At 36.8% G+C, this 19,113-nt stretch overlaps 2 protein-coding genes across 2 annotated transcripts in view; both read right to left on the bottom strand.

The window, feature by feature from the left end:
* The window catches only part of ELAC2 (elaC ribonuclease Z 2), a 46,912-nt gene extending 41,224 nt beyond the window's left edge, over positions 1-5,688 (bottom strand). Inside the window, exon 1 of the mRNA XM_070739677.1 lies at positions 5,670-5,688. The gene's annotated coding sequence lies outside the window, so the exon portion shown is untranslated. The remainder of the gene's footprint in view (positions 1-5,669) is intronic.
* On the bottom strand, positions 264-13,175 carry LOC139161051 (ketosamine-3-kinase-like). Its single transcript, XM_070739678.1, has 6 exons — positions 12,951-13,175; positions 9,301-9,452; positions 8,442-8,533; positions 7,912-7,988; positions 5,670-5,792; positions 264-4,172 (listed from the first exon to the last, which is right to left on the bottom strand). Exons 1-6 carry the CDS (start codon positions 13,089-13,091, stop codon positions 3,834-3,836), a joined length of 924 nt encoding a protein of 307 aa, XP_070595779.1. The 5' UTR covers positions 13,092-13,175; the 3' UTR covers positions 264-3,833.
* Between the last annotated feature and the right edge of the window lie 5,938 nt (positions 13,176-19,113).

The raw sequence follows: 19,113 nt of genomic DNA, 5'->3' as shown, positions 1-19,113 counted from the left end.
TGTGGGGGAGGGAGACCCCTTTTAAGTCCTTAAATTTGCATTTAAAACTTCACTAAGAATTGAAGGAAACTCACCCAGTACTGTAACTCTTGTCAATCCAAAGGTTCCTAAATAGCTGAAAAGCAGTTAATAAGCAACTTCTGAAACTGATTAGAAAAGGAAATACAGTATGTGAATTTAAGTGTTGTTTCAAAGGTACTGTAAGGTCCCACAAGTTTTTCCCAGCCACAGAGATGCCAAAGAGAGTGAGATTCAAGACGAGGTTTGCAAAAAAATAACAGCTTTTTTATTTATGGTCAAAGTAAAAAGGTTAAGTGACAAAACTAAATCCAAAACATAGACAAAATGCATGTAAGGAATAGCCACACCCATGTGAGAGTGGCTCAGAGTATTATACATACTTTTTACTACAATAAAAACAAAGAAACAATGTGATCTTTAAGGAGTTCTTTGTTCAGGCCCCCTTATCTCTGTCCATCTTATCTATGGAGTATTCCTATAGCCTTGTGTAAGGGCAGCTCCATCTCCCCCTTGGCCAAGTTGTTTATTTGGCAGAATGCTTTCAGGATTCAGAATTTATGAGGCAGGAATACTCTCTATTCTGGTTCCTTTATCTATAGGGCCTGATATTCCTGAGTAACAGATTCTTCTATATTTTCAAGGATGTCCCCTAGCTTTGAAGCCAGGAATAGAAGAAAGACACAGAAGCCAATAACAAACTTTGCACTAATGCCAATTAGTATTAAGGTTACAATTGACTAAGCTAGAATTAGTTCCTAACAACTAATTTCTGACTGCATACAATAACAGAAACCAATTACAAAGCTCAATTCCTAATAAATGATTTCTAGCAGTATATTGTATCAGAAGCAAAGAAGCAAATATTGGTTCAATCAGTAACAATAATAAAGTAGCATAAGCAATTCACAATAAAAGCAAATACCCAATGTTAGTTTGATTCATATACTAAGCACAGGCTCTGCTTGTAATAGAGCTGGTTTATGTCTACCATTTCTTCAGCAGAATATTTTTGTAGCAATTTTTTAGCATTTATAATAAATTTAGCATTTATAATACTGTATTTATAATATTATAACCATTATAATAGTTTGGGGAAAAACTTTGAGCATTATCAAGAAATTTAGCTCTTGCTTTTAATTTTTTACTAATCCTTTTTGCTCAAGTCAAAAGTAACCACATTGGACATTTTTGGTAAATGTCCAGCTATTTGCATATCAAAGATTACTCTTATTTTACTGCTGAATTACTCCATATTATAATAAAATAAATAAATAAAGGGAACATTAGCTTTATTTTAAGTTACAAACCATTAAGGTAGAATTTCTCCATGACAATTTCAAGAAATTCACAATATTGTAATTACAAATACTGTACTAGATAAAAAGGTTGAAAAATATTGGCAAGGTAAGCCTGGCTTCTTAATGCCTACAACATACAAGTGGGTACAATTTGAATTATTCTAGGTTGTGTAACGTTTGTCCAAATAATTTAATAAAATGGACAATGGTGAATTTATAATACCAAACAGGAAAAAAAATAAAAAGTGAAATGCTCAGGAATATATTTTATTTGAGCTATTACAAAGGATGAGAAATAGCAACTCAGAAAACTAGTGGTATTGTTATGCAAAATAAAAAAAGCAGGGAAACACAGAGGATTGGAATTTCTAAAATTTATATTTTTTCCATAATGTAAGCCAAATAATGTTAATTCAAAGAATCAAAAACATTCCAAAGGTCTGTATGAGCATAATAATAATCATGCCTCTCTACCAGTACCTACCTGGTAATTTAGAATGGACAACAACCAAAAAGCAACATCTGAGAGCAAAACCCATATTCTAATTGTTTGCCATAGATAAATTATATTCTGCAGTACATCAAATACAATCTTTTGGTATTATTTATAAAAATAAATGTATTTTCATATGTATCCTTTCATACAGATTTATATATTATTTTGTTTTCAAATGTTTAAGGGGTTCTGGATGTATTCAGTACTCTCTAGAAAACTCTTCATCAGCACTTCACAATTGTTGTAAATCATGTTGGTTATTTCCAGTATACTTTTTCAAGTATTAGATATACTGATTCAGCATTCTTGCTGCTGCACTCTAGAAATAAGCGGTAGCAGATTCACCCTTTAGTTTTTACATTTTACGCAAATGTAAAAACTTAAGGGAATTAGTAATGCAATAATAAAACTTTTACTTCTCTTTCTAATCTAATCCACACAGAGGAAGCTGATGCTGGACACATAATTATAGCTAAAATTAATTATCTAATCAACTGCCCAGAAAAGTAAGCCCTTGTCTGACTAAGGCAGAAGCAACATAAATACTTTCACTGAACAATTCAATAGAATGAATATGTTATCACAATCTGGATTAGAATTATTTTTGCCACTTTAGTTAGATTTTATACTTAACTGACAGATAAAATCAACAATGATTTTTTTTTTCCTAGCAGGAAATAACCATATATTTTAGCTCAGCAGTAGTGAATCAAAAACATTCTCTGGAAAAATAGTTTTGTGAGCCTAACTGGTTGTAAGATACTATAGTCAACCAAAGTATTAAAATGGGGGAAGATATGTGTATATGTGGAAGTGGAAGGTCAATCGGGTATTGATTCCTTCCTCATAATCTAATCTAAACCTATCATATTAATTTTAAGTAGTATTTAGCATTTTATCAGCCGAAATATTGCTTCGTTTTTATGAATACTCAAAGCAGTTTAGAACAAGCTACAAAATCACTGACAGACTATTTTTAACCTCAGTCTTGCACACAATCCCAAGATTTATGAGCCAAAGCAGCAATGGCTGGGTAGAGTTTCTGGAACCTACAATGTCAGTCCAGTTCAATGGTTGCAAAGAGAAATGATTCCATCAAAAAGAAAGTAACTCTGAAATAGATACAGCTGCCTATAAATAAACTGAATCACTGTAGAACACAAGATTGGGTCAAGTTTTTTGGCAATTAGGAACATACAGTATCTGGAGCCCTACAGAAGGTAAACAGACCTGATCATCATGGAAATTGTACTGTGCTTGGAAGGTTCAGGCAGAGTCCTGAATTTTGACAACCAGAGCCATGCTAATAACACTAAAGCTAGAAAGAATAAGTCACCTGGGCAGCATCCTAATATTCCAATTTCAGCTTAGAACATGCATCTAATGCAGCTATAATGATAATATTGAAATGCAAATAATATAAATACTGACAGTAATCGTAGTTTCATAGCAAGTAAGGAAATTCCCAATATATTTATATGTACCATACTATGAAAAAAGTTCCAATTATATATTTATCATATTATTGTTGCTTTTGGTCTCTTCCACCTTGCTGGCAAAACATGTGTCTAAACTATTGTTTCTCTACTGCAACTAAATCAATTTATTAGGGTCATCTTAACAGCAGAAAGACTTTTATGCAAATCTTGGATTATTTCTCCCCCTCAGACATCTCTTTAATAAACTGTAGTTACCAGGATACCAAACTCGATACATAGAGGGATTGATCTTCAATTATGGAAAGGGAGTAATAATTTAAATTATAACCAGTGGAATATAATCATTAAGATGTTGGATGAGGAAATTTACCCATAGAGGCTCACTGGGTTCCAGTTGATCATTATCTTTCTCTTTCTGTCTCTCTCCTGGGTAAAAATTAGAAGCAGAGCTACGTGTACCACCTGGGGCTCCTGGATGAAAGACTGGGTATAACTCTTAATAAATTAAGTATCACAGATCACTGCAGCTGAAACCCTGTGTATTTTTCCCAAACAGAATTAATACAATTTCACAATAAATCATTTCACCAAATTTTTCATAATATTTATAGATGACCCTCTGTAGCCTCCCCCAAAATGATTCCAATGGTTCATGTAGTGAAATAGTTGGTAAAGCTTGAGCCGTTTATCAAAGCCTGGTGCTTTGGGGATTTTACCATGGTAAGCAGAATAAAATGAACCACTGAAACCACCAAACATCCCAGCAATTGCCAACTCATACTCGGAGTGACCATAGAAAGAAGCAGGATCAAAGATAATAGGCCCAGAATCATCTTCAGCTACATTTCCTCCCCACAGATCCCCATGTAAGAGAGCAGGGATTATTTTCAGATCACCAAACAAACTGGGTATCTTCACCTAGCAAAGAAAGAGAAACAAACAATAAGCATGGCTTATTGGAAACCATCTATTATCTAAGTAGTCATTTAACTGTACAGTACCTTTAAAGGGGGGGCCCCTCTAGGGCACACTAATTGCAGTATTCCTAATTGTACCATTAAAAAGTGCATTAGTTTTACTGTTGTTTTTTTAATTTCCTTTGACAAGAAAAACAATGGATGTAGCATTAAGAACAGATAAGATGGTTCAAAAATCAAAGGTGAACTGCCCTTAAAACCTAGTAAATAAGGCAGAGAATTGCACACCAAAGTCCTGCTCCAGAATCACTAAGTATAAATAGACCTGGATTGCATTCACATATCGTGCTATGATCTTATAAGCAGAGTTTATTAAATGTTGATCAGCTAAATTCACACAATCATGATTTGCAACCCAGACTAGATATGTTCACAAAACATGCTAAGATCCAAACAAGCAACCTGAGTTTCTGACTTTACATCTGGTTAACTCTTATCTTAAAATGGCAGAATAACTTGAATTTTTAAATTTAATATGTATAAAAGACTTAACATTCAAGCCAGAGCAAGAACACAGTAGGGCCAAACATTTTCTTTCTTATTTATATATTATTAATGCAGTAGCAGCTATGTATTGGTTTACTACAAAATTCACATACACACACAGAGTTGGAAAGCACCTTGTAGGTCATCTAGTCCAACCCGCCACCCATACATATGATTTTAAATTGAAATAAATATATATTAATTATTTATCCACTGACTGTAATAAAAAAACAGTACTGTATTACTAAACTGAAAGGCAGAATTTCAAGCATATAAATGGAATATGGTAATTAACAGAATAAGCAAGAAATAAACAAGAATCTTTACAAAACATTATAATTTTGGGGTTAGCTAATAATATAATTTTTGGATTAGCTAATTTTTGGGTTAGACTTGTCAGCCTTTTTAATACTGAAATTATTTTTATATACTGCTATTGTAAAAGCAAAAAATAATTTCAGACTGCTGTTTCAAAAAGTAAGAAATTAGAAAACAGCATTATATGGATTCATAGAAAATGGGAAAAAATGATTACGAAAAGGGCCTACTAAGAAAGGAATATTATGCTGCAAACCAAAATCTGCTTATCTCTAAATAAGTCACACAGAATTCCACAGAAGTTGCTCTTAACTACGGTAGATTCTACAGAATGTGTTATGAATGTCCTTCCCTGCAATAAAAAATTTGGTAAGAACCCACAAGTGGCATCTTTACCAGTTTGACACACTGAAATGGTTCATAATTGATTTGAGAGACTAAATCTTTAAAAAGAAATGGTTTTCATGTTTCACTTCTTATAAATTTAAGATAACTGATAGATAAAGATGCTCTCATCAATCAGTTTGAGTAGAAGCCCCATTGTTTTACACCAGTAGAGTAGAATGGAAATTACATTGCTTTGCAAATGCCATATAATGAGGATGCCATTTCAAATTTCCATAGAGATCACTACCTGGAGTTGAGCCCAAAGCTCTCTTGCTTCTCTGTCTCCTGAATTCTTCTCAATCAAATCCATTTGAGGCTGAATTCGTTGTCTAGCAAAGAAATTTATCCAGTCTTGTTGCCAGTCATTAACCTGCAAATAAAGTTTTTTGTTGTTGTCTTTGCTATGTTTGTCCAACAAATGAACATAATCATTTCCACTACATGATCTATTTTAATCACATTTTTGCAGGCTTTATAGATTTGTATCATTTATAATATTAATCAATGAATATGAACCTATCTCCCCAATTTGAGTATGCTTTTGGGAATAAATTCCAAGAATAAATCATTTCTTCTCTTACATACCATCCAAGTAATTCCTAATACAGTGGTACCTCGAGATACGAGTTTAATTCGTTCCGGACCTGGGCTCTTAAGTCGAGCAGCTCTTATCTCGAACGACTTTTCCCCATAGGAATTAATGTAAATAATTTTAATTGGTTCCAGCCCTCAAAAAACTCACAAAGTTAGTCTAAATTATGCAGAAAGACATGTTTTTAATGAAGAAATGTACATGTACATATAAATGAATAATGAAGTTTCTTTCACTTAACTTGTAAACTTTCTTAAACTTTTAAATTTACATATGTTCAACTTCTCTGCCACCCAATCCTGTAGGACAGAGGTCCCCAACCCTTTTTGCACCAGGGACCGGCTTTAAGCGATCAAGAGAGGAATGGGTGAATGAATGGACGGAGGGTGGGAAGGAAGGAAGGAAAGAGGGAAGGGACAGGAACAGAGGAAGGAAGCAAGGAAACTTATGAAAGGGGAGAGTAAGAGAGGAATGAGTGAAGGGAGGGAGGGAGGGAAGAAGGTGGGAAGGAGAAAGAAAAGAAGAAATAGAGGAAGGGAAGGTAAAAGAGAGAAAGAAAAAGAGCAAGAAAGAAAGAAAGAAAGGGGAAAGGGACAGGAACAGAGGAAGGAAGCAAGGAAACTTATGAAAGGGGAGAGTAAGAGAGGAATGAGTGAAGGGAGGGAGGGAGGGAAGAAGGTGGGAAGGAGAAAGAAAAGAAGAAATAGAGGAAGGGAAGGTAAAAGAGAGAAAGAAAAAGAGCAAGAAAGAAAGCTGCAAGCACCCCCCCGAGCCCCCCAGGCCGGCTGCAACCTTTCAAAACACGCGCGCCGCTTCGCAGCTGTCTCCTGAAGCCGAACGCGGAAGTTAGCGTTTGGCTTCAGGAGACAGCTCCTTGGCGCTTGTATCTCGAATTTGGGCTTGTAAGTAGAACAAAAATATCTCTCCCCTCCCAGCTCTTATCTCGAGTTGCTCTTAAGTAGAGCAGCTCTTATGTCGGGGTTCCACTGTACTTTAAATAATCATTTTCTAAGTTTTTACATTGTTGTCATTGAGCTGCACTATTAAGTAACATCTTAAGTAGCATCTAAACTTGCTTAATTTCAAGGAGGTGATCAACTCTTTTCCAAAATACTGTTTTTAAGAAAAAAATCCTGGCACAGTAGAATCACATTGAAACCACATTTTGGACTCTACTGCATAAAATAGCTATTGCTACCATCATCCGCTTAATTGCAAAGTCTATTTTTCAGGGAAGTAGTAGCAATGACATCTGCCATTCTAAAATGAAGATCAGACAAGGTATTAATGATTTAATATTGTATTGGACTCTTTATACCAAATCGTACTTCCTAAATTATCTCTTAAATTATTCATTCACACAAAAAATATACACTGCCTCAAAGCGGGCAGGACACAGTAGTACAGTATACCTGTCAATATATCTTTCAAAAAAAATCTGCATTTCTTTTCTGTGCTCATTTAACAGCCAATCGTGTTGAGAAGCCATGCTGGAAAAAGTGTGGATGAATGCTCAGCACTTCCTCAACTCAAACATATTTTCCTAGCATCACAAAACTACCATGTGCACCTAAGAAAATATAGCTTTTTTAAGGTCTCATTTACAAGTGTGCTGTGCAGACCCATACTATTCAGAAACACTTTTTCTTATTTGGAATCAAAGTACCACACATCCCTAAAATATGCATATATTAGTGCTATGCAGCACATGTAAGTGAGGGTGTGAACACTGCTCTTCTCTGCAACTCTTTGAATCAAATATTCCCTTTTCACGTTTATGCAGCAGCTGCAGAAGTGGTCACACAATCCTTGGAAAAGGCAGGACTGCTTTAACGATTTGCAAACAAATAAGTATGTATGAAGATTTTGCAAAGAAAACAAATCAATGAAAGCCTACCTGTGGAAGATAACCACAACAAGTGACAGAATGAAACCCAAACTCTTCCACAAACTGAGTATCCATCTCACTTTTACCTTAAACAGGAAAAAATATATATTGGTAATTTACTACTACAATAGATAAGTACCTTAAACACTACATTATTTTGCTCTTCTAAATGAATATAAATCTTTTAAATGGATGCAGAAATAACTAAGATTATATATGTGAGTTCAGGGTACATATTTTCATATTTCAAGAATTATATAAATACTGCTCTTCAATTTCCATCATTCATTTTAACAACAAAATAAGATATCGAATATTGAGAAATACTGAACATTTTAAAGATGATTATTATGAAAATCCTATTGACGAAGAACAACCTTGTTGCTATTGACCAACTTTCTATTCAATTAAAAGGAATTTTCTAGGCCTATACAACCAGGTTTTTTAAGAAGTAAAGCAAAGCTTTTAGAAGCATTAACAATTTGACATACAATAAATTTCTGGGCTTTAGAAATTCTTCAAAGAGTTAAACCATTTACCAACAGTGTTTGCATCTTTCTTCAATTTTTCCCCAAGCTTTTGATTTTGAAGATGAAGCTCAGCCAACTGAATCCCAAGTTTTTCTGCATGTCTAAAAAAATCAAAATAAATTATTCTTATCAGCAAGTGTCAAATTAACAACTGAACAAAAATTGGTTCTGGTTGAAATGACAATAGCTATTGTTAGATACTCGTTGGATCTTACACTGATTATTTGTATCTTAATCTGACCATAGTGTTGCTTCAGTTTTCAATATTTTTAATAAAATGTGATATATTTTCATTTTTAATAGCAAGCTAGTAATTCATTATTTTATGAATTTACTACCAATATTTTCTATGCTGTATAACAGCTTTTAAAATGCTGGTAGAACTTTAGTACAGACCACCCCATATATGGTGGTCCTTAATATTGCTCTCTTTTAGATCATATTTCAAAAACTTCAATGGATCAAATCTAATGATTAGTGACTTGGGGCTGCTGGCCTTCCATAACAGTGAATTGCCAAAGCTCAGGCTATATGACTTCAGCAGTCACACTTCTCTGCCCCTTATTTATTTTTTATTCTAATATGAAAACCTCCTGAGAATCTAGAATATGTCCAATATTTGGTTACTTTTCTACTAACTACTGAACTAAGGCTGTATACAGTACTCCCAAGTTTAACTTAGCTTTGGTTTAACCAATTAACTCAATTTTATTTGTTTCCACAATGAACTGTAAATTTACAGAAAAAAATCTGTCCCAAGGTAAACTAAATTGTAGGAGTCTAATCTGTGACTCATGGAGTCATACAAGCAAAGTCTAAAGCTGGTTTAGTACTGTACCATGTTATTTTTTAAATATCGTAACTTTACCTATTGAGACTTCTCATGTCCAAGTGTTCCATCACAAATAAAGCACCACCTTCTGGCAAATCAATAACTTTGATAGGTTTAGGAACTTTCACAGTCTCTGTTTGCAGAATAGCAGCTAAACTTGCCATTTCTCCATCAAACATTCTTCTGGCCTATTGAACAAAATAAGAAAAAGCTATTCAAATATTTCTCCTGCACTGAATAGTAGCCCTTTTCAATGGTCTACATTAAAAAAATAATAACAGTAACTTCCTCACCAATTATTTGATTCAGAACAAATATAAATGTCATACTCTTCAGTTGCCAGATTAAGAACAGAGGGAGTTTTAAAACCAAATAATTATTTATTTATTAGATAAGACATTTCTAATAAAGGAGAATACTGTATTTGTTGCTCAGGGTTGACATGAGAGGTCCTTGGTGCTCTCTGAGCATGATTGTTTTATTGTAGACAATTCATTACCCAAACTAGGTAACCTCATCAGTGCTAGTCAAGCATTGATGATGTTAGGAGCACTGATGATGTTACCTAGTTGGGTAATGAAAAGTCTGCAAGATAACAAGCAAAAACAGAGAGCAGCAAGGACCCCTGACGAGACATTTCTGTATAACACAGAAGAAGACAACTTTGTAGAAACATAAACACTTACAATAGGCAGCTTCTAACAAACCAAGAATATCCCACCATTATTATTTGTGAGTCATTGCCATATACCATATTAAAATGACATTTGTACCTGTTTTATACAAGTATCCTTAGTTACCATAGTATAATATTATATCCTGTTCAGTGTGAGACTTCAAGTTGAAAAAATACTCCAAAAGCTATTAAAAAGGTAGACAAATTAATGCTGTTAATGCAGTTTTTAGACATGCTCACATCTTGAAAGCTGAAATTTCTCATGTTATTTAATTAATGTAACCAGATCTCTATTATTATTATATTTGCTGTATTCATTTTACATGCTAATCGACAAGTACTGTATAGGAACTTTATTAAATTATTCCCCAATGAATCTCTTTTATTAAATGCTATCATGATCAGATTTTACTCAATAGATGATATACAGTAGGAAAACCTAGGGTATTCCCAATTCCTTAGGACTACCATACTACTATAATAGAATGTTAACATTCTATTCCTATCCTTATAAGCCAAAAGAAATATTATTTTTAATTTAAGAGGATACCTTACAAAAGGAAGTGTAGACAAAATAAACACAGACAGAAGTCGCCTAATGCCTTGAAAATCTTCAGAGGGCAGCTTCAAAAAATTACAGCTAGAGATTTCTCCCCATCTTATTAACATGTGCAATAATTTTACTTATATATCTGTGTGTGTATGCCCGTACATACACCAATGTCTAATACTAGAAAGAACTAGTTTGGTATATAATTAAGGCACCAAGCTAGAAACCAGGAGATTGTGATTGCTAGTCCTGCCTTAGGAACAAAGCCAACTGAGTGACCTCAGGAAGAAGACAATAGCAAAGCATTTCTGAAAAACCTTGTCTGACTGTTTAGTCAGACAGTCAACAAGATTCAAAACTTGACTCAAAGGATTGCATAAATAAATGTCAGAAGCTACACTCAAAAACTAAGGAAATAATAAATCATATACACAGGAATGGAATAACTATTCATTAAAAGTAATTGCTTATAAAATGAAGTATCTGATTTATAAAATTAGCTGATTCCCTTTGCACATGCAAACCACTTACACAGAGATACATGCAAGCTACATACACATATTCCGCTCCTTCTTTCCAGAAAAAAAGATAAAGAAAACAGGATGGAGATGGGTTAGGAAATATAACAGCTGCCCTGGGAAGAAGGAAAAAAAGGAACAAAGACAGAAATAATAGAATGAAACAAAAAGAAACCCATGTACAGTAGGTACAAAAGGGACTGAGTTCATCAGGCATGAAATCTGACAGGCAGCAGATAAATATTTAGGCTAATCTACTAGTTCAAATGACCCAGGGCATCTGTAGATCTGCAAGCTACCAGTCCAGAAACATTAACTACCGTAATCCATCCCCGTTTTAACCCATATAATTGAAATTCAAATGTCTCAGCTTTTGCATTTTTGCAGCCTGTGCAGATGAGATGTCTTCACAGTGGCTACTATTCCCAGGAAGTACCATACACTCCCCTTGCTTCCTCTCTTCATGTAATATTCTTTGATGAATTTATAGTTCCTACAGGCTACAGCTAACCATCTTTCTCAAAGTCCTACTATTCAACAGCACTTATCCTAGGGCTGCATCTCATTCTAGAGCTGAGAGTGACTGGTCCAAAGTCAGCCTGATTTGAGCCTAAGATTAGACTAAACCCTACAGTCACCTGTTTTACAGCCTGCTATATTAACCACTACATTAAGAGGAAAACAACTATGCACAACAAGAACACCTGAGCAGATATTTCTTCAACTACTTTAAGAATAAAGGAACCTCAATCAATATATTTTATTCTTAACCTTTCAGTTAGAAAAGAGCCCTATACATAATAGAAAATACTGTTTATAAGGCAACAGTTGTGATATAGACCAGTGTTTCTGAATCTTAGTTACTTTAAGAGGAGTGGACTTCAACTCCCAGAATTCCACAGTCAGCTGGCTGAAGAGTTCTGGGAGTTGAAGTCCACTCCTCTTAAAATGGCCAAGGCACAGACACACTAATACAGGCACATAACAGCATGCTTTTACTAAACAACTGGAATCTAGAAGAGGGAACATCCATCTTACAGTATTCTTATAGACTGAACAAAGAGATTCAACCTGGAAATAAGGAGAAATTTCTTGACAGTGAGAGCAAGCAACCAATGGAACAGCTTGCCTCCAGACATTGTGGGAGCTTCATCACAGGAAGCTTTCAAGAAGAAAGTGTTATGTCAGAAATTGTGTAGGGCAGTGATGGTGAATCTATGGCACAGGTGCCAGAGGGGGCACACGGAGCCATAACTGCTGGCATGTGAACCATTGCCATAGCTCAGCTGCAATGTGCATGTGTGTGCCAACCAGCTGGTTTTTGGCTCATAGAGAGGCTCTAGGAGGGCGTTTTTGGCTTGCTGAGAGTCTGGGGGGAGGGGTTACCCTCCCCCAGCTCCAGAGAAGCCTTTGGAGGGTGAAATATGAACCTACTGGGCCCACCAGAAGTGAGGAAATAGGCTGTTTCCGGCCTTCAGAGGGCCTGAGGGGGAAAGCTGTTCTCGCCCTCCCCAGGCATTGAATTATGGGTAGGGGCACTTGCACAAGCAGATAGCGCGTGTGCACACTCTTTCAGCACCTGAGAGGAAAAAAGGTTCGCTATCACTGCCGCAGGGTCTCCTGCTTGGGATGGGGGTTGGACTAGATGACCTACAAGGTCCCTTCCAACGCTGTTAATCTGTCTATCCAACCTCAGAAGAATGCCTCTCTGCAGTGCTCTTCCCATGGCTTAAGGAAGCTTTCAAAACCACGCAACATTTCCACTCACCACCCAGCCGCGTTTTCCCCGTTGCAAGGAAAAAGCCTCGTTTGGTGCAGGGAAATCCAGAAGGAGTGTACCTGCACCATGCACATTCACAGCCAACCAATGAACCACCCGGGAGAAGGCGCTCCTTCTCCCAGCCCTAAGATTCCCGCCATGCCCCAGTCTGTGTCCTCCCACCTCGGCCTTGTCGTTGCGTTTCACGTAGACCTTCCCGTGGTCCGTGTGGAAACTCTCGCCGTGGCTGATGCAGCCTCCCCCCGAATAGCCTGCAGGCCGCAGCACCGAGGTGCCAAGTTCTCGCCGCAAAGCCGCCTCCATCGCTGGAGGTCCTGTGGCAAAGCTGGGCCGCGCACAAACCCGTCGCTCTTCTGCGGATCCTGAGGTACCCGGGAACCACAATCCTCGCTAGCCAAGCCACCCGCTCCCCCCCCCCATCCCACCCGCCAACTGAAGCGCAACGGCGTCCGGAAGAGGAAAAAAAGCCGGCTCGGAGGAAGGCAGCGCCTCCAAAGGATCCCGCGGCTGCCTGCATTGCTGCAATGGAAAGAAAAGCTGGCCCTGAAACCGTTTGCTCCTTGTTTGGATTCGCACTAGGAACCCAGTTTGGATAATTATAATTCGGAAGAAGGCAGGATCTTGAAGTAAACCCAGAAGCCACGGTTAATTTCATCGGGGGAGGGGGGGATCTTTTATTTCTTTATTGTATTTATATGCCGCTCATTTCACAGCGGACTTTTGGGACTATAAGTGTTTACACGCACACACCCTGCTAAGTGTGAATAACTCATAAATATCAGCTCTAACAAGATTTCTTTGATTTTGACACTGCATGTGAATCAAGTCTGAACCAAAGCAAAGCTTCACTGGGAGGTTTTTTTTAATGTATTGTGTGGAGTCAGTTTTCCCTTGTAATTTGGAGTAGGCCATCATAGCCCTGTCTTTTGTATTAACACAGAATATTTAAAATTTGGTTTTACCCTACTAGTCTACATTATAGAAATACCAGTTATTCTTAAATGTAATCTTAGGACTCAAAGGGTCCTCTAAGTATTTCTCAGGGTCTGAACTATCGATATTATTTGCCAGCCTATGCAGAAAAATAATACAATATTAAAATCCCATCAAACAATCATGAGAAGCAGTAAAGGCAGCAAATTTGTATTGGTTTTAATTTTGAATATGGTCAATATCAATAAATATAACCCATACGAACAAAATCTCTTTTGGGGTCAAAAATGTGAGAAAGGGTCCTGAGCGGGGGAAAAGTTTAAGAAACATTGGTTTATACAAACCTACCTTTCTGTTCATTTGTTGCAAGAAATTAAATCTTTTAAATCCCTGAAAATATACATGCAAGGAACTTAATGGATGTAAGAGTTGTTTTAAATATTTAAGTTGTGTATTGACAATACTGCTTTACAAAACAGTAACAGAACCATTAGTGTTCAATGCTTGGAACAAATACAGTAAACAGTTTTCTAAAGACTTTTATCCCCCAATTTTTTTTTCATGTCCTCTAACCTGAACCTTTCCTTCTCTCTATGGATCAAAGTCCATCAGATATATAGGCTCCAGCCTCTAACTTTATTTAGACTCTCTCAATCTATACCTCTTTGTATACAGAACAGAAAAGAAACCAAAACACAATAACTTAACATGATGTGAAGCCTGCTATACTTGTTGAGTCAGTCTTGCAACAATGAATTACCATAATATATGAATCTAGAGCAAATTTTTACCCAAAATTTTAATTTTAAAACTTTTTTTACTGAAAAGGACAAAGAAACTTGAATTTGTAACAGTTCATTGAATATGATTGAATAACATTTTTCCATGGTTAACCCAATTTGCATGTCACACCTAACAACAAAGTAATACACAGGCTATATTTATACAATATACCAGTGCAAATTTTTCTTGGATAGTTTGTGGTTCAGGTTATGCTGAGAACACAACCAGTGCAATGATGACAACAGGCTTTATATCATTACAGCAATGGCTGAGAGATTAAATTGGATGTTCACATTGAAAACCCAGTCATGTCTCTATTTCCTTTCCCTTGTCATTGAAGTCACCTACCTTCTTATCACAGAAGGTTCAACAGATTTTGTACAATATTGAAATAACTCCTCTAACACTAATATACTAACACTAATATAACTAAGAGCAATTTAAGTCTGTTTGTCTCATGGTCTAGGGACAAGAGTAAATCAGTTAGAAAGCCTATTAGCCAGGATAAGATTAGGTACAACAATAGAGTAGAGTAGAATTAGAATAGAATAGAATAGAATAGAATTTTTTTTTATTGGCCAAGTATGATTGGACTCACAAGGAATTTGTCTTGGTGCATATGCTCTCAGTGTACATAAAAGAATTGTTTGTTAAGAATCATAACATACAACGCTTAATGATAGTCTGGGTACAAATAAGCATAATCAAATATATGATTATATCAAATGTAATCAAATGATATTAGGAACCAGTCAATATAAATTGTAAGCAGTAAAGTTATAGTCATACAATTATTAGTGAGGTCAAGGCTCAGAGGAATGTGGGGAGAAGCAGGACAAGGCAGCCCAGGGTCCCTCAAGCCTGGAATGGCTTGCCAGCAGGGAAGAATAGGAGTAGAAAGATTGAGAGAGGAGGGAAGAGAGGGTAGGCAGTGGAGAGGAGGGACGGAGCTCTGGTGACGAGCAAGCAAGGGTGGGCTACTGCCTGGACAGTGGGGGGGAATGCAGTGGGGTAGCGAAAATGGAGCACCCAATTTGCACTGAAAGATGTTGAAAGAAAATGCAAGGCATCCTGCATAAACTACGCCCACAGTGTGGTAGTAAAAACATTGGTAGCCCTTCGCTGCGAGCAAGGACTGATCCACGAGCATGGAGAGTTGAGAGGAAGTGTAGGCCAACCTGATGACTTGGGAGGAAAGCGTCCTGCCCCTCTTCACAAGGCACACCTGGGGACTGAGACTTAAGGAGATACTGTGGGGAGGGGCACTTGTCAGGAACAAGCATTGAATTGGTGGAGTTACATGTGCCCCATTGCCAATGTCTGCAGTTTGCTGGACTTCTTGCTTTATTGCTGCCTTGTTCCCTTTGCCTCGCTGGACTTCTTGCCTTGAAGCTAACAGCGTTTTGCTTAACTATTCACAGTCAGAGGCTGCTGGAGGTGTGCGCGAGCAATTTGCTCCAGGATTTGCCATAAACTTGCGAGCGTTTGGGGAGAAACATGGGGCAATAAAGGGGAATTCGAAATATCAGCTGGTTGTGTTGCCTCCGTGCCTTGCCCCGGGTCATCACACCCTTTGTGTGCTTATAACATTACATACTAGCAATATCTTTGTAGTGTTGGTAATTGTCCAGAAGAGACTGTCATGTGAAAATTAGTAAATGAACATAAATACATCAGTTAGGATATTAAAAAAATCTGGAAATCAACCTAAATGACATCTTTGACAAGGGAAAATGTTAATTCTGGATAATTGGACATCAACTATCAACAACTCAAGCATGAACAGTGAATGGTTATTATACGGGCAGTCCTCAACTTACAAATACAACTGAGCCCAAAGTTTATGTTGTTATGTGAGAAATTTGTTAATTTTTTTACCAGTTTTCTTTCCCCATTTGTTAAGAGACTCACTGCTGAATCGGTAAAATGGTTGTTAAGTGAATCTGGTTTTCCTTATTGACTTTGTTTGTCAGAAGGTGGCAAAAGGTGATCACATGACCTCATGACAGTGCAATTGTCATAACTGAGTCAGTTGTCAAGCATCTAAATATCAATCACATGACCATGGGGATGCTGCAATGGTAATAAGTGGAAATCCCAGAAATTCAGTGCCGTTGTAATTTTGAATGGTCACTAAGTGAACTATTGTTAAGTCAAGGACTAGCTGTATTTGCATGTGTCTAAATTAAGTAATTGTGTCTTCTAAATAATTACTAAGCAAGAAATATAGTATTGAATCACATATGTTTAATAAATTAACTTATAAAATCCTACTGTGATGTATGAGGATATGTAAGAAGTTAATAGCAATTGCACATGACCAAGTGCAGTCCACAGAATATCAGGTAATGCAAACACATTTCTCAGATATTTAGAGAACGTAATAAGGGATAAACATACCTGTGTGCTTTTTTATCAACCATTTATTATATCTACATAATTCATGAAATAAATAACTCAGTATACTGAACTTCAGACTATTATTTGGAATATATTTGTACATTGCTTTCTCTTCCTAATAAGGATGTATTTCTAGTGCACAGTAATGTTCCAAAGATATCCTAATTGGTCAACCTGCTGTTTAATTAGAGTTTATTTCTGTACAACAGCTGATTTCCTAGGCTGAAGTTATTTGTGACTCACAAGTTAATATATACATAGCATCTTTAAAAAGAGACAGCAGCTGAGAATTGAAGAAAAGGTAATTGGTATCTGCTGGCTTTAATTTGCTGGTTTTAGATGAGTAAACAGAAAAGTATCTCTTAAGATGCCTCTTGGTATATGTTTATTCTCAAATATTTTAATATTTTCTTTGGTGTTTCTGTATCGTTGAAGGCTAGCTCAGGGGTTGTTTTTCAAATGTTTTTATTTCATTTCTAATTAAAGTTTGTTAAGAAATGGATTTCACTATTATTTAATTGTATAAAAAAGCTTATTTTTAATATGTAGGTAAGTTTTTTAGACTGCAGGTAATCCTTGACTTGCTACCAGAATTGAGCCCAAATTTTCGTTGCTAATCAGATCAAGTGAGTTTTGCCCCATTTTATTACCTTTCTTGGCACAGTTAAATGAATCACTAAAGTTGTTACCTTAATAGCATAGTTTGTTTGTTTATTTATTCATTCATTCATTCATTCATTCATTTATTCATTCATTCATTTGATTTATATGCCACCCCTCTCTGAGTACTTGGGGCAACTTACAACATATAAAAAACAATAAAAAGTGTCCTGAATCCAGTTAAATTTAAAAACTAGCTAATTTAAAAACCACAATTTTATTAAAAATCAATCATTCCCATTCTAAACGAACAAACATATATTTCCATTAATCGGCCAGGAGTCTAGAGTCTAATGGCCCCAGGCCTGGCATCACAAGTGAGTCTTCAGACTTGTGGAAGGTGAGGATGGTTGGGGCAGTGCGCATCTCTGGGGGCTGCTGATTCCAGAGGGCCGGGGCCCCCACAGAGAAGGCTCTTCCCCTAGGCCCCGCCAAATGACATTGTCCAGTTGATGGGACCTGGATAAGGCCAACTCTGTGGGACCTGACCAGTCGCTGGGGCTCATGCGGCAGGAGGCGGTCCCGTAAGTAATCTGGTCTGATGCCATGTAGGGCTTTATAGGTCAGTACCAACACTTTTAATTGCGTCCAGAAACCAATCGGCAGCCAGCGGAGTGCTGGAGAGACATGGGTATACCTAGAAAGGCCCATGACCGCTCGCGCAACTGCATTTTGCACGACCAGTAGTTTCCGAACACTCTTCAAAATAGTCCGATAGTTGCTAACGTAATCTGTGAAGTTCCTATTGACTTTGCTTGTCAGAAGCGCAGAAAAGCTGATCACATGACCCCAGGATATTGCAGTTGTCAAAAATACATGCATGTTGCCAATTTTGATCACATGACTATGGGGATGCTGCAATGGGCATAAAGCGTGAAAAATGAACAGTTGCTATATGAATGAATGTGAATCGAGCGGTCAGTTAAAATAGATCAGCTAATTTATGTAAATGAATTTTCTCATAAATCCTAAACTCAAAATAGTTAGAGCTGCAATCTTTCTCTTCCAGTCTGAATTTCATCTGGAAGTTTTAATGCTGTCTATATCCACAAGTGCCTTTCCCTTTTGATCTCTTACCATATCCGGACATTTCAACCTGTTAATATATAGCAAGGGGTCCTCAAACTTGATAATATTAAGACATGTGGACTGCCAGAATTCTCCAGGCAGCATAGTACCTTTGGGACAATTATGAATTCTGGGAGTTGAAGTCCACAAGTCTTAAAATTGCCAAGTTTGAAGATCTCTGATATATAACAAAGATTTGGTGTCTTTTACTATTTCTCATTTGCTCCCCAACTTCTTTCAATTATACCTAGCTGCTGTTTTACTATACTGAAAGTACTTCTGTCATGTACCAGTTCTGGCTGCAGTACTGACTAATGCTGCTGGATCATTATCTTGTGTTTTGACTACTGCAATGTTCTCTCTGTTCCTCCTATAATGCCCTGGCTCATCATTACAGTTCATTTTGTATCAGCCTAGAGCTGGACTAGGCAAAGTTTGCTCTTCTATGACTTGTGCACTTTAGTTCCCAGGATTCCTGAGT

Source organism: Erythrolamprus reginae, chromosome 2 (genome assembly GCF_031021105.1).
Source record: "Erythrolamprus reginae isolate rEryReg1 chromosome 2, rEryReg1.hap1, whole genome shotgun sequence".
Classification (NCBI taxonomy): Eukaryota; Metazoa; Chordata; class Lepidosauria; order Squamata; family Dipsadidae; genus Erythrolamprus; species Erythrolamprus reginae.
Note: the sequence above shows the minus strand (reverse complement) of the source record. Positions and strands in the feature narration are given on the sequence as shown.